The sequence below is a fragment of the Cryptomeria japonica genome, chromosome 2 (assembly GCF_030272615.1).
Source record: "Cryptomeria japonica chromosome 2, Sugi_1.0, whole genome shotgun sequence".
In the NCBI taxonomy this organism is placed as follows: Eukaryota; Viridiplantae; Streptophyta; class Pinopsida; order Cupressales; family Cupressaceae; genus Cryptomeria; species Cryptomeria japonica.
In genome coordinates this window covers 604,323,198-604,346,464 of record NC_081406.1, presented here as the reverse complement: position 1 = coordinate 604,346,464, position 23,267 = coordinate 604,323,198, and the positions used below count along the sequence as shown (strand labels likewise).

The 23,267-nt window shown below is 36.4% G+C and overlaps 1 protein-coding gene across 1 annotated transcript; it reads right to left on the bottom strand.

Moving 5' to 3' along the window:
• Nucleotides 1-1,839: 1,839 nt before the first annotated feature.
• LOC131043858 (expansin-like A1) lies at nucleotides 1,840-22,739 on the bottom strand. Its single transcript, XM_059215544.1, has 7 exons — nucleotides 22,587-22,739; nucleotides 22,158-22,502; nucleotides 3,078-3,216; nucleotides 2,878-2,987; nucleotides 2,535-2,713; nucleotides 2,206-2,338; nucleotides 1,840-2,115 (listed from the first exon to the last, which is right to left on the bottom strand). The coding sequence occupies exons 1-7, from the start codon at nucleotides 22,737-22,739 to the stop codon at nucleotides 1,840-1,842; spliced, it is 1,335 nt and encodes a 444-aa protein (XP_059071527.1).
• Between the last annotated feature and the right edge of the window lie 528 nt (nucleotides 22,740-23,267).

The following is a 23,267-nucleotide window of genomic DNA, read 5'->3' as shown; positions in this document are numbered from 1 at the left end:
CAAGCTATCTACAGATCATTGTATGATATAGCATTCGCATAAAAAATGATCTCCATATATATTTCGCATCATACAGTTCTTCTATATTCTTCTACATCCACACATATCATGTATCTTACTCTCTTACAAAAATAACCTAGCATACTAACCTATATACCTATTACAAATGATATGCCTTATGTCGGCTTACAATACATTTACAAAAATGTTGGCCTTGACAATAATAATTACAAAATGATTTAAGTAAATCCTCCTTGATGTTGGCTTCCAAAGAAGTCTTGATGTCAGTGCTGGTGTAGCCCTGAATGCTCCAAAGCCAGTATCTGCCAGTATATGCTTCCTAGTATCGGTTTATGACTTCCATCATATCTTGTTACCATCAATGACAACAAAATGAATCCAATGAGTGTCAATTGCCAATAGTTTGCCACATGGATTTGATCATTATTCCATTTAAGATCAAGTTTTTTGTCCTAAACATGCTTATGTCCAATTTAAAATTTAAAAATCAAAGTTGACAACCTATCCCTCTTTACCCTTCCACCTAAAGTAGACTAATTGCATGCTTAGATTAGTGTTATATGCTAGTATTTTAAGATATTCAACACATTTAATCTAATCATCTAAGAATCAACAAAGAATAATATAAAGGTTATAAATAAATCATTCTAGAGGACAATTAATAGTGACAAATTTTGATTTGGTTCAATAAAAAGAGAACAATCTATATACTTAGTTGAGCTTCCCTATTATTTTCATTATTGTTCCATTTTTTAGGATTAGATTAGACAATAATTCTTTGTGATGTAACAACAATGCTTTAAGATATTTGAAATATTGCTAGTCTGTAAACTTTTAGATATAGAAGAGAATGTCACATATCATATCAAACGAATTTGTATAGAGAAAAACATTACATATTTCTACATTGATTTAAAAACTCAAGCACAAATTTACAATGAAAAATTATCCTCAAACTCATGAACTTGCTCTCTAATATAGATCCAACATAGAATTTCAAGTAGCTCATTAACAAAAAAAAGCTCTATTTCCAAATTTGACATCAAATCAATTCTAAAATCTCATCTATTTACTAACAATTACAGTTATCAAACTCAATATTAACTTCTTCTAAATTCAACTCCTTGACTTAGCATTTAAATATTCAAATCTCTTATCTCTATAATCACTTTAAATTGATTTATGCTGAACCATTATTCCTAGATTAACCCTTAAGAAACTATTTCTTTTTCTTTTTCAAAAGTTAAGGATTATTTTAAATTAACCGATTAAACCACCTTTGTTTTTATAGGAAACAAGTTGGAATACATAGATGCCACCATCTCTAACTTTATATAGTGGATTACACCCATTTGAGTAAGCATACTTTTAAGCCATAAGTCACCTTCGACTAAGCAGTTGTGTGTAAGGTGATCTGGTTTGTCAAACTCATCTAGAGGTCAAACTTGACCAGAATGTATATCTAAGAGTTTGAACATTGGTTGAGGATCTCATATCACATACCATCATCTTCACCAATTGTACTCAACCGATTGAAACGGACGGCTTAAATCACACACACTAAGCTTTGACTTCTATACTTAAAAGTGGTACACTCAAGATTGACTGACATTCTCTAAACTTAATATGTTGCTTAGTGTGTGGGGCTTTTAACTGACCCAATTGAAACACTTTTCGACCCACCCTGAAATACTAGAATTAGTATATATAATGTTGTAGTGAAGCACAATCAGTTTGCAACGTGTAAAACAGAAATTTACAAGAGATTGCCTAATCTTGAAATTTATGTACTTGTATGCAACTGGCATAAAACTATTCCTATTGGTCCCAATCTTCGGTGTCGCAGGGGGAACAGTCATCTTGTGGGCAAGGAGAACAACCTTCTTGTTTGATGGCGGTGATCTGAACTCCACTGTCGTAAATAGAGCCCACTTTCCAGTTAGCAGGGAGCACAGGTCCCTTGGCCCACACCCAATAACCATCGTATCCGCTTGTAACAACCAGCCGTAAAGATAGAGGCCCCATTGGAGGCTGCTGCATACTCCACACTGCCCCATGGTTGCGCGTCATGTATTTCCAATTCGAAGATCCAGCCTACACTTTGCAAATTTAACTCATTACCTACTCATCTCTAACTTTTAGGTTTGAAGACACAGTAATAAGTATGTCATGTGTGTCTCTAACCTGAGCAACATCCACGAGAACGATATCTGTCTGGCCTCCTTGGTACAGAAATTGCACGGCAAGAAAGTATGGGTAATTACTGATCTTGTCTATTTTCACCGTCATGTTCTGCCCTGGATACTCACATGGTATTCTGTCAAGAAATTATGAAAGAAAAGATTCTTGTCAAATGATCCATTTGCCTTCAAATCGATAAAGCAGATTATTTTATAACTCTGGTAGGGGCAGGCTTCTGCCAAAACATAATTGGAGTAAAATTGAAACACTCTTTTGTTTGTGTGGCCACATGGTGAAAATTCAAACTATATGATTTAAGGCCAATTACTAACCGTTTGTACTCGATATCCACAATGCCCATCTTCAGAAGCTTAGAAGATTTTGTGGGTTGCGCCATCTTTGAGAAGGTGCGACTGGGCAGCACAAAATCCGTCTGATTGTCTTGGGTGAAGTCTGAAACCACAACTTTTATCCCTGATTCGCTGCAAATCTCAGGATCAGTGCATCTTATCTGCAAAGATAACAGTTTTATCACATGTGATCTAAAATTTTGATACAAATAAATAATATACAATTATCTAAAAGCACAACACGATGTTTACGCCTTAAACTTATTATTCCTGATCCCAAGGCAGAAGTAAAAAGCAAAAGAAATTGTGACTGATTGGTTCATACCTGATAGCAGCCGCCACAACCAACCCCTTCCCTGTATATTTTGGCGCTCGCTGCGGCCACATCTCCATTGTTCACGGTTGATGCAAAGGATTCGTATCCACATGCTCCCACTGTAATTTACAATAGAATATTATTCAGATCTAAGGATAAGCTACTCTGCCAAGAAAAGAGATTTAAAGGCTTATGAAGTTTATACTTACCATTGATAGCCTCGGAGGAAGAGTAATAGGATACTTTTGATTTGTGAAGACAACGATCACAGCAGAAGACTGGGGGGAAGATGAACATTAATATCCATCCTGCGCAACACACAGTTTTCAACTCCATTGTTATGTTTCTCTGATGGAAAGTAGGGAAATCATACAAGGCTTTATAGGGAAATGAAATGCAAGAAAGACGTGTGAAAGGCAAGCAAATCTGATTTAATCTCAGGAAACAAATATCTGCTCGCCAAGTATAATCCTACATCCTTTTACACTTCATCCTACATCCTACATCCGTATGGAGGTGCTTCGGCACGATAATAATAAGAATACAATAAAAGCAAATATACCCAACCAGTATCTCTAACTGTGCTTCGGCACGATCAGAATATAATAAAAAGCCATTTGACATATTAATACGACCACTACACCGACGGCTGACGAACAGTCGGCTCAGTTATTATATTTCGGATTTGAATGCGTGCTGTAAGCTACCATAGATGCACTCAGTGCGATACACATATATATAAAGTGCCAATTGACGATGGACCTGAACGGATTCTGCACAAAATCTCCGCGCTAGTTTTGTTTCTTTTATAATCTTTCATTTCGCGGAACCGGTTTCATCATCTTAGGTGTGAAACTGAAAAATAGATGGTATCTATGAAAGATTGGGAAAAAAGAACCTGTATTTATTGAAGTAAAAGTATCATCCAAACTGAATGATATTTTATCATAGAGTGTGCAGCGTATGAGGATATATGTATTCAGTTTGAAAACAATTTGAAGGTGGGCAATCTAAATGAACTATTTGACAAGGCAAGGCTTCACAAAACAACAAATTTCTTGGTCAAGTTTCATAATAGACGAGTAGATGTCAAAAGGAATTTGAAAATGTGTTATTTTTTTGTCTTTTGGTCCCTTAGACCACTTGGTATCATAGACATCATTAAAATTCCTTCACTCTTTCATTCTTAGCTTGAGTACTCATTTATGAGGGATGTTGCACATGATGTTACTTCTAGGTAAATGCCAAACCAAACTAAATAAAGAGAGGTTTCTTTCATCTCATGGTTATTATTAAAAATCAACCTTCCGTTCATTCATTAATGTGATTGTGTATGTTCTTATAGTTTGTTATAGTAATTTAGGATCTTATACCTTTTATTTTGAACAAATTTATTTCAAAAATGTCTATCCATCATGGATGTTTAGCCAACGTTCTTTGTGTTTGTTGTTGAGGATTTTGGATGTGTTTTGGTCAATTTTGTTTTTTCAACATATGGTCAAATGTTTTTTTGTTCAATTCCTCAACTTAATTATTGAATGGGCATCTTGTTGATGACTATTATCTTACTTTTTCTGGAAGATGAAGATACATCAAACAATCCCTATATTGTTTAGATATTTTGTGCAAAACATTAGGTTCCAACATTCAATTACATAAAACTCTTTATTTATAGTTATTCTTTCTCACCTAAGCCTCATTTGCTTCACACTTTTGAGTACAAATAGATTGAGCAAGAGGAAATTTTTCAATTCCTAGGGAATTTTTGTTTCCTTTCAAGTCTTCCACATTCTTTATGGTAGGTTGTTATCTCCATAATTGAAAAGAAGTTGGCTTACTAGATTATTGAGCCCCTCTCTTTGGTAGGGAATTCCAAGTGTGCTTAAAGATCTTGGTGACTACTCATGTCTACTATAGTCTACTATTTTTTTGGAGTTCTTCCTAAAGCTTCCTACTAGAAGCTTAAAAATCTTCTTAAGGATATCCATTGGGCCTCTTCTAAAAACCATAGAGGTTTCCATGATGTGGATTGGGAGCTCAATATCTCCTACATGACTCTGTGGCAATAGGTTTAATTTAAAATCAATGAAATGGATTATCCTTCTATGCCACATGGATCATCTAAACTCTTTAAAGTAGTAAGACCTAGAAAATCTTGGTGTATCATTGTATCTCTACAAGTGTTCCTTATAGGAGGTAATCTTAGAAGGGGATTAGCCTTCTTAGCATGAAGGATAATTTCCAATTTCATGGTACTTTTGTGATAAAAATAATTTGGAGAAAATGGAAAGCCATCAAAACTTGGTTGGTTTGGAATGGCAATTAATTTTAGAAAAGATTATTTATTAACTATCTATAAGGTGGTCACTTTTTATCTCCCTTCAATATTGTTCTCTATCTAGGACTCCATTGTTCCATGTCTTGAGTTAGTTCAAGGAGGGAATCAACCCCCTTTTTTATCCTTTTTCCATAAAGACAAATATCTTTCTTGCTTGGCCTAAAGCCAAAGTCAAGTTTTAATTGTACAATTAGGACCTCAAAAGCTTCTAAAATTCATTATCTAGGTATAATTCATAATATTTCAAGAATTTTTCTTTAAATCCTAGTGCAAAGATTTATAATGGTTTTATGACACACTAAAAGTCTCAATTATAACCTCATAAGGGTTATTCCTATCTCTCTTTTCATTTTCCCTCAATTATTATTTAAAACCAAAAATTATTGTGATCATCTTTGAGTTATTAACATTGTACATTTCAAACTATTTGGTCTCCAATTTACTTGACTAAGGGAAGTTCAACATAGCAAAGGTAAATTTGGAAATGATGTTTCTATAGAAAATCATAAGAGAGAATCTATAGATAGGAATAACCTATAAAACTACTTTTATCAACACAAATCCACTTGCTTATGTGAGCCATCTTTCTTTCCAAGCTTCTCATATCATTGGTTTTTTCATTTCAAGAAACTAGTCGTTTTTCTCTAAAAACATGAGGAAAATACATAGGTATTTAGGAGCTACCCTCTCTTAAAATACATCCATCTATAGAGAAAATATAATTCCTAGACATTAACATTGAAGCAAAAGATTAAATACATTTATCTCAATTAACTTTTTGCCCCAAAGTGTGCACATAATCACTAAGAAACCCCTTGAGACTACACACTCCTAGATAGAACATGTAACAATTGTGCTTGGTTTATCTTCTTCGCAAGAGGATAAATGTTGATTGTAGACATTGGACTATATTTTGTCTTCAAGCACCCACCATTTCTATTGGACATTATACATTATATGGGAGTTATCTATTCTATCTCTTTCCTTCCTATGGAGGTATACCTGATTGTATACACATGAAGTATATAGTTCTTAGGAGGGAATCATTGAGTCCTCCATGCATCATCTTGTTATTTTATTTTCTCTCTTTTGGAGAGGGGTAAATTGTCCCGCTGGGTTTTCTTCTTTTCTCCAATTGTGAGAGTTGCATTTCTTTGCATTGGTTTGTACATGAGTACCTAATTGGGCCTAGTTGTCAGGTCTCATTCATGCATCCATTTTTCTCTCATCTATTAGCTCTTTAGCTTACCCCCAAGTTAATCTTAAGAGGGGTGTTGGAGTAATTTTAGGATATTTATCTAATTATTTATTAATTAGGTCCTTTAATTACTTTTTTACTTAAGCTAATATTGGGTGCCTTTTTAATCTACAGTTTGTTTTTCTAGATGTAGTTAATCTTAATTTAGCTCTTACTTTTCATTTCTTTAGTTCTCTAATTTTTAGCATTAGGTTTTGCACTTAGGGTTTCATTCATCCTTTATAAGGATTCATCCATTCATTGTAATTGTACCTTGAATATCAATTGTGTAACAATACATAATTCTCTATTTGTTATAGAGAATATAATATTTGTATGATCAACCACAGGAGTCAAGATTCATCTGCAAGCAAAACACCTATCGCACAAAAGAGATCAAGCAATGATTGTATGCTCTATAAAAGCCAGAGGGCTTTGTATTATTACACAATTTATATTAGAGATACAATATTGGAGGTACAATTACAATGAATTAATCTTTATAAAGGATGAATGAAACCCTAGGTGAAAAACCTAATGCTAAAATTAGGAGAACCAAAGAAATGCAAAGTAGGAGCCAAATTAAGCTCAACTACATCTAGAAAAGAAAACTCTAGATAACAAAAAAGTACCTAAGTTTAGCTTAAGTGAAAAAGAAGTTAAAGGACCTAATTAATAAATAATTAAATAATTATCCTAAAATTACTCCAACACCCCCTCTTAATATTAACTTAGGGATAAGTTAAAGAGCTAAAAGATGAATGAAAAATGTGTGCATGAATGAGTCCCAACAACTAGGCCTAATTAGGTACTCATGTACAAACCAATGCAACTCTCACAACTAGAGAAAAGGAGAAAACCCAGTTCTTGACAAAACTCCTTTCTAAAAGAGAGAAACTAAAATAAAAAGAGGGTGCATGGAGGACTTAATGATACCCCTCAAGAACTACATACATCATGTGTATACAATCAAGTATCCCTCCATAGGAAGGAAAGAGAGAGACTACATAGCTCCCCCATAATGTTTAATGTCCTGTAGAAATGGTGAGTGCTTGAAGACAAAATATAGTTAATTTACAATATTTCTACCCTTGAGAAGAAGATAAACCAAGTACAAATGTAGGAATACTTCCCATTTTGGATAATAATTGGTATGAAACAAAATCCAAATGTAGGATGATGATGTCTCTGAAATATACTCATGTGTCACCAAGACCTTGGAAGATGATGCCATGAACCAATCAAGTGCATACCCAAACACAATGGAATGTGACAAAGAAGGAACCACTAGAAACTAATCTTGAACAAGCTCCAAAGACAAATAAGATGTGACAATAGGAGCATCACAACTATCATCAAATATGAGAGATAAACCCTCAAATGTGTCTCCCAAATGTAAATGTGAGACTTCATAAATAACAAACCAATGTTTTTCAAATAGGAATCCAATCAATAAAACAAATAGATGAGTTGTCCTTCTTAACAAGAATAAGAGTTTCAAACAATGAAGGTACAAAAATTGTCTCTATAGGTGAAGAAGAAACAACTTAAGATTTTAATGCACACTCAAGCAAGAGTTGAAAAACATTATGTGATAAATTAGGACACATTTCATGCCCATGATTATTTCTCCCACAATATTTACACCTAAAAAACTTATACATGATTCACTCCTCAAAATAATCGCCAAAAAATATACAAAATATAAACCCTCAATACAAATAGAGACCTCATTTGCATGTAGCCCAAAAGGAAAAAACATTGATATCTCTAAGTACTTGATAAAAATTCCACATAAAAGGACCTAATATTTAAATAGGGTAATTTAAGATATTTTTGAAGATGTGAGGAAGTTGAAAAATAGAGTCCAAATATCAAAGATATGGTTGTTGGAATCAAGGAAGACTGAGAGGGGGGTGAATCAGTGTTCTGCAATCTTTGACTTTATTAAACTGTTCTTTCAACCACTTAATGCATTTAATCACATATGTCTACTAAACATCCTCGATCACAAAACCAATCACATATGTCTACTAAAAATCCTCGATCGCAAAACCAATCACCAAAACCACTCCATCAAATCCGCACAAAGATTTATCATGCTAGTCGGTTATTCTACACTGTCAAACCCAAAACTGATATACTGGATCTTCTAACTCGCACACCAATCATAACCAGAGGCTAGAATTATGGAATAAGGTACTCCATACATCCATTTAGCTTCACTTTGATCCACAACACAAAATGTTAACTCCAAACAAAATACCAACCAAGATATCAAACACTGTCGGATGCTATATTCTAAGCTTGTCAGACTTAAACCAATCTTCAATCTGACTTTCGATATGAGCAAATCATTCACTGTGGATGGGTACACTGACTTGGGTTGCCATCAATGACAACACCAGATGACTTGTGCAATGTCTCTTTCCAACAATTGCCTTGGAAGCACGAAATTGGAGGCTAACTTTGGAGTCCTAGTACAAAAAATTGGTGTAGAACTTGATCAAACCACCTAGAGAATTAGATCACCACCGGAATCTTTGACATTATCTCATTTTCCTAATTTTGACCTCATATGAAAAATTTATGGGCAAAAAACCAATGACATGTCATTTAAGACTTGAAGGGTTCCCAAAAATACAAAGTTTCTAGAAATAGCAACTTTTGGAAAAAAGAAAATTTCCACAAATAGAAATATTTTTAAAAAAATAGAAAATTTCCTAAGACGAAAACTTTTGGAAAATATAAACTTCCTGAAAATTTATGTAAAGAATTTTCTAATCTCCGATTTCAACAAATTGACATGCGGTTTTAGAGTTCTCGGGCCTTTTGAGCACAATGGTGACCTCTTTTTGCTCCAAATTGCCCATATTTTTTAGCTTCCCTTATATTTTGCCTCTATTTTTGTGCCCTTGGCCAATTTAACCCAATTGCTCTGATTTTGATGAAACAATAGGGTAAGTGCAAGAAGTTGTGTCCACTTAATGTGGAAGTTTTGTACTTAGAAAAAAAGTGCAAATCAGGTGGAGCGGATAGGCGATGAAACGGGATCCCGATTAGGCACGGGATCCCGAGCCTAAAAATGATTCAAGATCCCGTATGGTTCGGGATCCCGAGCCTTAACCCAAAAATGGGAAATGGGATCCCCTTTCGTAAAACTTATAAATTTTTTTTAAAAACGTGACCCGGTTCATTTTTTCTAACCGAGATCCTGATTGTAGCCTCCACCAAGCCCTCCAGGTAGGTCACCTACTCCATTTTTTTCCAGTTTTAGTTTTTAATATCTTTTTTCCAATCTGGCATAATATTTTTTGAGTTAAATTAGTTTTTGAATTGATTAGGAAAAAAAATTGAATTGATTAGTTTAGGTTTTAATAATTAAGAAAATTTTGTTATATATATTTTTATTTTGCTTGATGAATGAAAATTAAAATGTTGATAATATAAACCAAAACCAAATCAAAAATCAAAACGAAAACAAAAACCAAAACAAACATCAAAACCATAACAAAAATCAAAACAAAAACAAAAACAAACAGGAAAACCATAACAAAAATCATTTAATGAAAACCAAAACCAAAATGACAAAAAAAAATGAAAATAAAAATATTGAAAAACCAAAACGTTTAAACACCAAAACCAAAACCAAAATGAAAATGAAATTGTTGAAAAACCAAAATGATATTTAAATTATAATAGGACCTTTTAAGACCCCTTATGACCTATTAGGACCCCTTACCCCTTAAGACCCCTTAGGTTATATTATGGCATATTAGGACCTATTAGGACATATTAGGTCCCATTATGCCTAGTAGGACCTATTTGTCCTAGTAGGACCTATTATGACCTACTAGGTCCTATTATGGCATCATATGACCTATTAGGTCCTATTATGCCTAGTAGGACCTATTAGGTCCAATTATGGCTAGTAGGACCTATTATGGCATATTAGGACCTATTAGGTCCTATTACAGCATATTAGGACCTATTAGGGCCTATTTGTCCTAGTAGGACGTATTAGGATCTAATAGGTCCTATCATAGCATATTAGGATCTATTAGGACCTATTAGGACCTATTATGACCTAGTAGGACCTATTAGGACCTATTAGGTCCTATTGTTCTTATTAGGACCTATTACTACCCCTTGAGACCCCTTAAGACCCCTTAGGACCTATTAGGACCTATTATGGCATATTAGGACCTATTAGTTCCTATTATGCCTAGTAGGACCTATTACAACCCCTTAAGACCCCTTAATACCCATTAGGACCTATTACGACCCCTTAAGACCCCTTCTAGGACCTATTTATCCTAGTAGGACCTATTAAGACCTAATAGGTCCTATTATGGCATGTATTAGGACCTATTAGGACCTATTAGGTCCTATTATGGCATATTAGGACCTATTAGGTCTTATTGTTCCTAGTAGGACCTATTACTTGACCTAATAGGTCCTATTATAGGGTAAGTGCACCAAGATGGTGTGCAAAAAGGGGGATATAAGTGGACACTTTTTTCCCAAAATCAGCTAAACCTAAACTTGGAGGAGAAATTTGAGAGACATCCACTCAAAATATGAAGATACTCAAACAACAAAGATTGTAGTGTTGGCAAATTGCAGGAATTGATTATGTGTTGTATTGATGTTTTGTCATTGATGGCAACACCAGCTGTTTTGGTTGTTTGCCAGCTTCCGGTAGGTTCCGGTAGAGCGGTTGGATTATGATATTGATCTGGTATGCTCTGGTATGCTTTGGTATGCTTTGGTTTGTGGAATTGGTTTGGATATATCATTCATGCTATCTAGATGCGTATCACGGTCAGTTGGTTCAGGATTTGATGACTCAAAAGCTATCATTTGCTCTAGTAAGCCTTTTGGTCACTAGTAAGTGTTTTACCGGCAAATCTTTGTTGAAGATCTTCTGATGCATTTGATAAGTGGTGTTGGTGAGGCTTCTAGATGGTTTTCGAGATGCAGTTGGTTATATTGTTTGTGTTCCTAATGATTGGTGGTGTTGGATTTGATTTATGGTGACCTATTTTAGGTCCAATCTTATTCTACTAGGTTATGGACTAGTTTATGTAACGTGTTGGTGGATGATCCCGATGCGTTGTCAGATGGATTTATTGATTAGATTATATTGTTTTGGTCTTAGGCCGACTTGGTTGATCATTAGTTTGCAGTTTTATGTTATGAACTTATTGTATTATCTTTTAGGTCGCCAACCTAATTGTTTAGGTCCTGGGGTTGGTATAAATATGATGTAAGATCTCTTTGCAGATCATGGGTTATGGGTTATGGGTTATGGATTATGTGATTATCTGTGTGCAAATAAGGTTGTAATAATATGCAAAGGTTTTGGTTGATCATAGGTGATCGAATTGGGTTTGTAAAAGAGGTTTAAGACTTTCGATATTGAGCTTAACCAGAACTGTACTCAAGCATAGGAGATGTTATTTTTTCAATTCACTCTTCTTTTTGGATTGTAGTCTAGATTTCATTGTAGTCAATGAGGCTCCTTTAGTGATGAGCAGTGCGCTCTAGGATTTTGGCCTTCCTGCATGTGCAGGCCCCTCTTTTTGTAATCACATACTTACTGTAGAAGTATTATCTGACTGTGAGTAGGCTTCCCACCAAGGTTTTTCCCTTTACCAAGTTTTCCACGTACAAATATTGGTGTTATCTTTTGTGGATGGTCGGTAAATGTTTTGTGGCTTATATTTGTTCCTAACTTCTATATCTGCTATTATGGTATTTGGTTTATGTATTCTGGTAATAAGGTTTTAAATCTTAAAGTTCCATAATCTGTTGACAACTGATTCACCCCCCCCCCCTCTCAGTTGTCCACTGGTTATTTGAGTTTTCTAACATGTATTACTCTGAATCTAGTTTCCAAACTACTAAATGTTTTCAAAATTGGATAATATTAAGGGGGTCAAATCCTTCGCCCATGAAAAAATAGTCCCTGATTTTTTCTGAAAAACATAAATCCTTTGGTAGAAACATAGCTAAGAGTGAGCACTAGAAGTTGTGTATTTTTTTGTAATTTTTGGCTGAGTACTTTTTTTTATGATTTTTTGAGATGGGCACATCCTGAAAATCAAGCACCTGTTTGAGCATGAAGCATGACTTGCACCAAAATAATCAAAAATACAAAAAAAAAATTGTAAGTGTAAAGACTCAAGTGCAATACAATAATATATGTTTTTTTTTAAATTTGGAGAAGTAGATCAAAAGTTATTAGACAAATGGTACACATATGTCTCTAAGAACTATGGAGACACTGGTAAAAGAAATTCAAGATTAATATGTTAATGTTGTTTAAAAAAAATTTAAAATATATGGTTAGGAAGCTCAAAAGATGGGCGAAAAAATGGTAGAAATTTTAGATATACCCAATTGATGAGGTTTAAACTTGATGATGACAAAGTCGAGAAACCATTTTGATAAAACAAAACACATCAAAAAGGAGGGAAATTGAGGGAAATCAAACTTCCAACCCTCAGCCTTGCCATCCAAGCCTAATCACAAGCCTAAATGCACTAAACATGTATGGGTTTTGTTTTACTAATAGCGTGTATGGGGTTTTTAGAAACAATAGTGTGTATGGGGTTTAGAGAGAACAAAACCCGTACGTGTTATGTGAACATAAAGACATCATAATATATAGAAATACATATGTATGTATATGTATATAATATGTGTATGTGTATTTATACATATATGTATGTATACATATGTGTATGTGTATGTATACATATGTATGTATGTATATAATATGTACATGTATAATATGTATATATATAAAATGTGTATGTGTATGTATACATATATCTATGTAAAATATATGCACATACACTCTCTCAATATCTTGGTACATTGTATTTCTACCCTCTTTAAATCTCACTCTCTATTTCCCTCTCTCTCCCCCTTAGGACCCCACATAACCCCTAATGACATCATATAAGGTCCCTTAGAACATCATATGAGCCCTTAAGACCATATGATTTCCTAGGGGGTCATATGATGTTCTAACACATGTGCAGCCCCATTAGTACCCCACATTACCCCATATGGTGTTGTAACACGTGTGGCCCAATTAGGACCCCATGTGACCCCTAACAACATCATGTGACCCCTTAGCACACCACATGACCCCTTAGGAGCATATGATGTCCTAAGGGGTCATATAGTGTCCTAGTGGATCATATGGTGTTATAACACATGTGTGGCACCATTAGGACTCCACATTACCCCTAACAACACCATATGACCCCTTAGCACACCACATGACCCCTTAGGACCATATGATGTCCTAAGAGGTCGTATGGTGTCCTAAGGGTTCATATGGTGTTCTTGTTGGTGTAAATAATTATTGATGTTGGATATTATTACACCTTACTTAAGTTTACTTAGGATAATGCATTTCATAGTAGTTTGGGTATGAGATACTTGGGTGTTTGTGCCACATTGGGATAGCATGTGTAGGAGAATTTCCATCTTTTATGGTGTGATCTTGTTACTACTTTATCATATCCACTTATTGTGGAGTGATAATTCCACCTTCGGTGGGTGATCTACCTCATGTGGAATATTATATTGTTTCTCCTACCTACCATATCTATTTCCTACCTACGCTTGTTTCTTATTGATCCACATGTCATGTTTGTTTGTTCACATATCCATAAGCCTTGCCTATATATGCGGGCTCATATTCATTATATGTAGGAACTATTGATCTATTGATCATTTATCTATTGATGAGAATACAGTTTATTCTTGTCCTATATTTTGTCTCTCTATTTGTACATTTCATTGAGCTCTTGATCTTGGCAAAATTTCACATGGTATCAGAGCCATTAGAGCATCATTGATTCGGCTTTGAGAGGCATTATTGTGATGTCAAGAGGCAGATCTAAGGAGCAGCATCTTTTGGAGGCATCTTAGACCAAATCCAACCTCACCATTGCGTCAGGGTGGCCATTTCAATGAATTTTGAGTATAAATTCGGCCTATTTTGGTGAAAATCAGATTTTGGGCTTAGAGGAAAAATTTTGCCCAATTTGAGTGGTACAGTATAGATTTTTGAAATTTTCAAAAATTAAAATTAAATCTTTGTATTTGTGGGGGGTTCCAATCATCCCTGCCCACCGTACCCATACTGCACTCTGACTCTACAGGGTCTTGATTTCAGGCTCCCACTGCAGTTTCATTTGTGTTGTTGTTTCGACGTTGGCGACCTCTTGGCACTGGCCCACTTCTTACCAGCACTATGTTGTCTCGACATTGACAACCTCTCTGCTCGGGCCACCTAAATTTCAGGCGCCTTCCTGTCTCACCACCGGTTGTTGTCTAGCGACTCTCGTCGTCCTCTCCGGCCGCCTTTCAGGCCCCTCCGCCACCTCAGCCACCACGTGGACCCGCCACATCAGCAGACCCTGCCACATCATCGACACCACTGCTGACCTCGTCAAACATCACCTCACCATTGATGTTGACTTCCAGGCTGCCATGTCAATAGTACCGACATTGCCACATCAACATACATACCTGCCCAGTCAGCAGTCCACCTCAGCACCCGTACGGACAACCCTATTTTTCAGTGAATCAGCGTGTGCCACATGTCAGTCTTTATCGTATGGATGCCCAGTCAACAGTGAGGTGAAGTTTTCATTATGGTCATACGGTCATCAAATTTAACCTTTTTTTTGCTGACATCGTCATTTTTTTTAAAAATTTGGCAGGCCCCCTCCATTGAGCTTTTTGATTTTACAGTTCAACTTCAAATGACCATATCTTCCTCATTTTTGCTCCTTTTTTGGTGAAATTTTTTTTGAAATGGACTAATTTTTTGTATACTTTCTCGTGGTGGAATTTGACATATTTTTTGGAAATCTCAGTTTTTGGTGACTGTACCTGTCCAATCCTTGTTTCTGCAACATCTAGGACTCTGTTTGGGCTCATACAAACTCCTTTTCAGGTGTCATTTTTTTTTTTTAAAGTGCATAATTTTTTTGTCTACTCTCATAATATGCTATCAATTTGCAACAATTTTGGGTAGAAATTATACTTTCAGCATATGGTATTTTTTGGCCAATTTGGCACTTGTATTGCATAGATCTATCTTGTTGGTCTTTTGCATTGTAGTTCTCAGCCTATTGGGGCAGTTGTAAAATAAACGCATAATTTCACCTTGCCATTGTTTGCAAGTGGCCTATTGTACATGCACTACATATAAAGTCCCAAAATCATCATTTTTTTTTTTGGTGGGGGGGGGGGGTACTTTGATTGATTGAATTTGGGGGGGGTGTCTCTTGTGCTTTTGTACTCTTGTGTTCCTTCCTTTTCACTACTATGCTTTCTCCTAAGTTTCCTCTCTTAACTCCTCATAATTATGCTACTTGTAAAATTGATGCATGGAGTAAACCTATGGAAAAAGGACTAACTCATTATATTGATGGAACTATTATTGCTCCCACTGATCCTGTTGGTCACTTGGATTGGCTCACTAAAAATTTCATGGAAATTGGTACCTTAAGAAAGTATGTATCAAAGGATCTCATTTTTCATAATGATAAATCTACTATAATCAAGGATGCTTGGCAAAAGTTTCAAGACTTGTATGATAAAGTTGATGAGATTAGGGGATATCAGACTGATAGTGATCTCACCATGTTAGATCCCAAAAACTTTGATACTATACAAGATTATGTCACTAAGGCAAAGAGTTGAGGGAACAAATCAAGGATTGTGGCATTGATAAGAAGGATACTCAATTTATCTTCAATTTAATGGGCAAACTTCCACAAGAATATGTAGCATTTGTTTCTAGTTTCCAAACCCATAGGATGACAATGGGTTCAAGCTACACAATGCCTACATTTGATGCTTTTGCTGAAATGTTGATGATGGAACAAACTAAGTTGATAAGCATGGGCATTCTTAAGACTTCTAAGTCTCAAGCATTAGTGGAAAATCAAGGGAACAAAGGAAATCAAGGAAAGGACAACTCAAACAAGAAGAAATGGCAATCAAAGCCTAAGGACAAAGAATCACCTTCTCCACAACAAGGAGATTCATCCTCTTCCAAGAAGGAAAATTCACCAAAGAGGGAGAGACCTACTTGTGCCTATTGTAAAAATTTTGGTCATGAGGAGCATTGTTGCCATTCTAATAATATTGATGAGCTCTCACACATCCTCAAAAAGCATAACATTGATTTGCCTAATGCATACAAGAAGGATGATTCATCAAATTCCACTTCCACACATTCAAAAGGAAAAGGGCAAGCATTCATGGCTTCTACAAGTGGGAAGACTCACTCTTTTAAGAGAAGAAAAGGAAAATCTCTTTGTGCTACTACAAGTCATGATTCATGGAGATGGCTTCTAGATTCAGGGGCTTCTCATCATATGGCATCTTCACAGTCTATGTTCTCTACATTTGAGCCTTGCACCATGCCGCAGATTTTGATGGGCAATCATAATACATGGATGTGATTGGGAAAGGATATATTGCCATTGGGAATAACTCCTTCAATGATGTGTTGTGTGTACCCCATTTGACAAACAATTTCCTTTCCATCTATCAAATCAGACATGACACATTTAAGAGAATTGTGGACTTCACACCTGAGTCAGTTTTCATTAGAGACTTGGAGACTAGAGCTATCATTGTGACTGGGGTGGTTGATTAAATGCATCTCAGTTATATTCCTTTTCAGATTTTGTTGATGAGGATGATTTCACATATGATGATTCTACACATGATGATTCTTCACATGATGATCCAGATTTTGAGGAGAACTTTGGGTACTTGAACTTGGGGATTCTCACATGTGACCCCATTCTTGAGCCTTGCATTTAATCTCCTCCTATTGATATCACATCACCTATTGCACCTAATGTTGTAGATAGTGTGACAATTTTTCATTCTTGTGATTAAGTACAGCAAGATATTTCATGTTTTCCAGCTTCAGTTTCATGGGATGATTACTTGATAGACATTGCAGGTTTGTTTGTGGAATCTTACATTGTAGATTTGGGAGACATCATTGATGATATTCATCTTCTCTTTGATGAAGATGATCCTTCTTTGAATTTTACGAGGGAACACTCTGACCCTCTTGTTCATTCTCTACATGATCATTCTTTTGAATTGACATGATTGTGGATTCTTATGTACAGTAGTTGGAGGAGGTCTCTTTATGCTTAGAGGAGACATGTGAGTCTTTGGGACTTGTTCTACATTCATTTACACTAGATCTTGGAGTGCATTTTTCAGCATTGTGGAGTAGTTTACCACCTTTGGAGGGGGTATCCTTCAGCTTCGACATGGGGACATATGACCAGTTTTTAGAGATTCCATTCATCATGAGTATTTTTCCTACATCTTCCCTTCATGATTGGGGAGACTTCATGGATACACCTTTGGTTTTGTTTCTTCCTAAGGGGAAGAACATTGTTCAATGTTCATGGAGTAGTTTCTTCATTCATCTTCGAGCTTCTACCAATGGTGTTGATTCTACATTGAGGGGGGGCTACCTAGCTTCTCTTCTTCTCTCATGTGGGGGGGACTTTTTCCTCACATGGGGTTTTGTTCCTCACATACTTCTATGAGAGTTCTTTTATATATCTTTCATCTCTCTTTTGGGGGAGGGTTTTTTCTCATTGGTTTTTCTCTCTTTCCCCGCTTTGTGAGATATTTCATTGCATTGGTTTGCATGCATTTGTATTTGCACATGGGTACCTAACATGGCCTCGTAGTTGGGACCCATCTTGCATTGCTTAGTTGCATTGTAGACTTAAGTGCATTCCCCTAAGTTGCACTTAAGGGAGGTTTTTCTCCTACCTACCACACCTATTTCCTACCTACCCTTGTTTCTTATTGAGCCACATGTCATGTTTGTGTGCTCACATATCCATATAGCCTTGCCAATATATGTAGCCTCATATTCATTGTATGTAAGAACTATTGATCATTTATCTATTGATGAGAATATAGTTTATTCTTGTCGTATATTGTGTCTCTCTATTTGTACATTTCATTGAGCTCTTGATCTTGGAAAAATCTCACTGTTCTAACACCTGTGCAGACCTATTAGGACCCCACAAAACTGCTAATGACACCATATGACCCCTTAGCATACCACATAACCCCTTAGGACCATATGATGTCCTAAGGGGTCGTATGGTGTCTTGAGGGGTCATGTGGTGTTCTAACACATGTGTGGCCCCATTAAGACCCAAAGACCGGTAATGACAGCATACAACCCCTTAGCACATGACATGACGCCTTATGACCATATGATATATTAAGGGGTTGTATGATGTCCTAAGGGGTCATATGATGTTCTAACACATGTGTAACCCCATTAGGATCCCACATGACCCCCAATGACACCATAAGACCCCTTAGGACCATGTATGATATCCTAAGAAGTTCTGTGGTTTTGTAAGGGGTCATATGGTGTTGTAACACATGCATGGCCCAATTAGGACCCCACGTGACCCCTAATGACATCATGTGACCCCTTAGCACACCACATGACCCCTTAGGAGAAAATGATGTCCTAAGGGGTCATCTGGTGTTGTAACACATGTGTGGCACCATTAGGACTACATATGACCCCTAACGACACCAAAGGACCCCTTAGAACACCACATGACCCCTTAGGACCGTATGATGTTCTAAGGGGTCATATGGTTTCCTAAGGGTTATATGGTAATCTAACACATGTGTAGACCCATTAGGACCCCACAAGACCCCTAACGACACCATATGACCCCTTAGCATACCACAAGACCTCTTAGGACCATATGATGTCCTAAGGGGTCGTATGGTATCCTAAGGGGTCATATGGTGTTCTAAAACATGTGTGGCCCCATTAGGACCTTGAAGACCCGTAATGACACCATACAACCCCTTAGCACACGACATGACCCTTTAAGACCATATGATATCTTAAGGGGTTGTATGATGTCCTAAGGGGTCATATGGTGTGTAGATCCATTAGGACCCATTAAGACCATGTATGATATCCTAAGGGGTCGTATGGTGTTATAACACATGCATGACCCAATTTGGACCCCACATGACCCCTAACAACATCATGTGACCCCTTAGGACCCCACATGACCCCTAACGACACCATAAGATCCTTTAGTACACCATACGGCCCCAAGTAGGACCATACAATATCCTAAGGCATTGTATGGTGTCCTAAGGGGTCATATGGTGTCCTAAGGGGTCTAATGGTGTCCTAAGGGGTCATATGGTGTCCTAAGGGGTCATATGGTGTTCTAAGGGGAAAGATGAACCATTATTACAATATAAAAAGCGGTGCCAATACTACTTACAAAAATAAGTTCAAATCATCCCCTCAAAGAGAGCATCAGGCTCAAGGATTGTCTGCCTTCACAATTGGAAGAATAACTCAGCTTAAAACCTGAACTCAAGGATTGCAAATCTATCTTGAATAGTTATCATTCTATGGTGGAGGTTTCATTTACATGTCAACCCAAGGACATATTACTTGAAATGGTCTAGCACAGTTTATGCACTAAGTTCCAATAAAATATATTCTATTCTACTATAGCAAAGGAAATTGCAGAAATTAACACATAGAAATATAATGAATAAAATGCTACAGGAAACCTTAATGTTGAAGGGTAATTCAAAGAACTAAATACCACTGATGTTCTAAACTGACAAACAGGAACTACTCTATTCGCCTTTGGCTATAGGAACAGTCACAGGTTCTAGTTCCAATGGCTGTAGAAATAGTCAAATGTTAGAACAACAAATATAGTAAAATAAAACTAACACAACAAAGACACAGGATCGCTCACCAAGTGGGCCCCCTTGGATGAGCATGTCCAGAACTCAAATAGTCTTATATTTTCAAAATGCCATCACTTTATTTATCATCCCAAAAATTGTTACATACTATGAAAGCAGAGAGAAACTGTCTAGCTCTTGAAAACTCTGTCTAACCCCCATGAGGAGGTTTGGATCTTTATTTATAAAAAAACTATAACAAACTACTAACTACCTAACCACACCCAAGACAAAAGGCATAAGTTTTATTACAACAAAGAAAGTGTCAACCACAAAGATTATGGAATATTCATCATTCATAACCAAGAATATAGCACAACGGTTCCCACTATATTGTCGCCTATTGGAGACAACCATAAATAAGTCTTAAACTGCTTCACTATTCTTTAGTTGCTCAATTATTGCCTTTCTTATTTCTTTAATGATTGCAACCACCTTGACTCTGTCTTTAATGACCTGAATGGCACGATCCTCATTTCTAGCATGGTTTGACCGCTTTTGTAGCTACCTAAATATTCTTGCATTGAGTTAAAGCACACAACCACATACATATCCATTTTCTGTCAGCCATAACATTCATTCATCCACTTATAAAATTATCATAGCAATTTGCATAGCTACAAGAATATATACGTAGCCAAAACAATACAAAGTTTGAAAGGTTTGGTTAATGTTCATCATGCATAGGATCAAAAACCTCTAACACATCCTATACCCTTAATATTGTCTTATTACACAACTTAAATCATGAAAAACATAATAGACATGGACATAAAAAGAGCTATTATTTCAGCATATCATTTTTCCCCCCAACCTAACTTCTTATTAGTCCTCTAGCAGAAGGAAAATTCCTTACATGGGCACTAACTCTTAAATCACCAATGGTACCCTGTCTTGTGCCTCCTGTAGCTAGGTTCTAGTAGAATCCCTTCATTTTCTCCAACCTAGTCCACTTGGCTTCTTCTAATAATTCATCATAGGGCTTATCAGTGGCCCTACATCCCATGAGTGGCCACATTAGGATGGGCAGTTGGAAGATTAAGGGTAACAAGTTGTTCTCCTTTGTTCTGCCCAAGTGGATATATTTGGGGGCTCTTTGTATTGTTGCATGATAATTAGGAAAGGAATGGGGCTCAGCCTATTTAAGCTCTTCAGGAAGTTTATTCCATCACTAAGCCAAATGTCCAGCTACAATCTAGCCTTCAGTCTCAATTAGCTTCTCATATTCTTGGAACACCTCCTCCCTGAGTGGCAGAATTAGGCTTTTAATGTCGGATTTATATAGCAATTTTTGCCAATCATAGTACAAGAGTTGTGGATTCTTAGCCTCAACCCTAAGTGGTAGTGGACAGTCAAGCTCCATGTCACTGTGTGTCCTAGACTCTTCTCCCATGCTAATTTCATTTTGTATCCAAGACATTAACACTTTCAAATGAGTATCTCCAATTTATAATATGGGGTTCCATTTGGTATTAGAGGAGACAGCATAATTGTGCAAATACAATTCACACAGTAAATTTATAATTGTTGCAAGAGAACTTTTATAAGCATGATAAACTCATGTGGGGTCTCCAAAGAGGGACTGAAATCTCTAACAATGCGGGTCAACTTAAAACAAAGGTGCTATTCTTTCAAATACAAAGAATAAACCCTTGATGGAGCCCTACATTGCTTTAATTTAGGAATCATGTCTACCACAGTATCCACCTTAGTCTTCAATTCAACAATCTGTTTATCTCTCTTCTCGATTTCCTTTTGTTGTTTATTAATTATTTCCTGCATTCTAGCTTTCTCTATCTCCCATTCCCTATAAAATGAAAGAGCAATAGATAGGTTGGTAATAGAAGAGGTAGGATTGTGAGCAGTTACCTGGGGTTTCAGAACCTTATCACTTGTCTCTATTAATTTCTCTATAATACTGGCTAGGTTTTTCAATCCTTCATAACCCTGATTCCTCTGTGGCTGAGTTTCTTTTGGACCGTCATGTTCTTGCTCAGGTGACTCAACAGAGACAATCACCTCTACACTCTTCTGCATTGGCAACCTTTGTGAAACCCTATGACTTCTCCTCAATGATAGTTCTTGTGTGGCTGTAGGAGTATCGGTTGCACGAGAGTCAGCTTTCTCTATTTTCCTCTTCTTAGTCGTAGGAGAAACTTGTGTAGCATTTGGTTGCTCGATAATTTCTTCCACTGAAGTTTGCGTTGATTTTTCCTGTTTTTTATGGGCAACAGCCCTAGTCTAAATTGGGGTTGATGAGGGCTCGGTATTAGGTTCATTCAAGGATTTGCCTACAACCGGTGGAATATCTTCAAGAGAAGGAGAGTCTGTAGTTGTAGAAGCCCTAGATGATGAGGCTCCCTCAATTACACCTTGAGATAGAATTTCTCCTACGACAAGAACATCATTTTCCTCAAATCTTGTAATATCCTCAAATTCTCCCCAGGTCATTTGAGAGATGTCCCTTAGAGAATGTTTGACCAACAACTTAATCAAGCTATGATGACTTACAGATTGTGAGCTACCTCTTCTTGTTTCTTCACCATTGATGGAAAGAAGGTTGTACAAAATATTTGGCACATTCATTTTACACCCATGCCATAAATAGCTTAATAACTTAAAATGAATGGAGTGAAAATTGTAATACTTGCCCTCATATGTCAGATATTTCATCAAGTATAGTGCTGAGAGTTTCCATGTCTTTGGAAAAGATCTTATCCTTGCCCATTTCTTATCCCCAATGAGAGGTCCATCCTCTAAGTGAGAAAATTCTATGCGCGCACTTCGGGCATCTTTAGTTTCAGGAAACCCTATAACCTTTGATATTCTCTCTTCTGTGGCCACAACTCATAGCCCCTTAACTGTAGCTTCACCATTACTGAATGTCTGTGTGAACTCTTGCACAATTTATTCATTAAAATCCATTAACTTCAAGAAATAATCTATCCATCTGCAATTCCAGAATTATAGTTCACACAA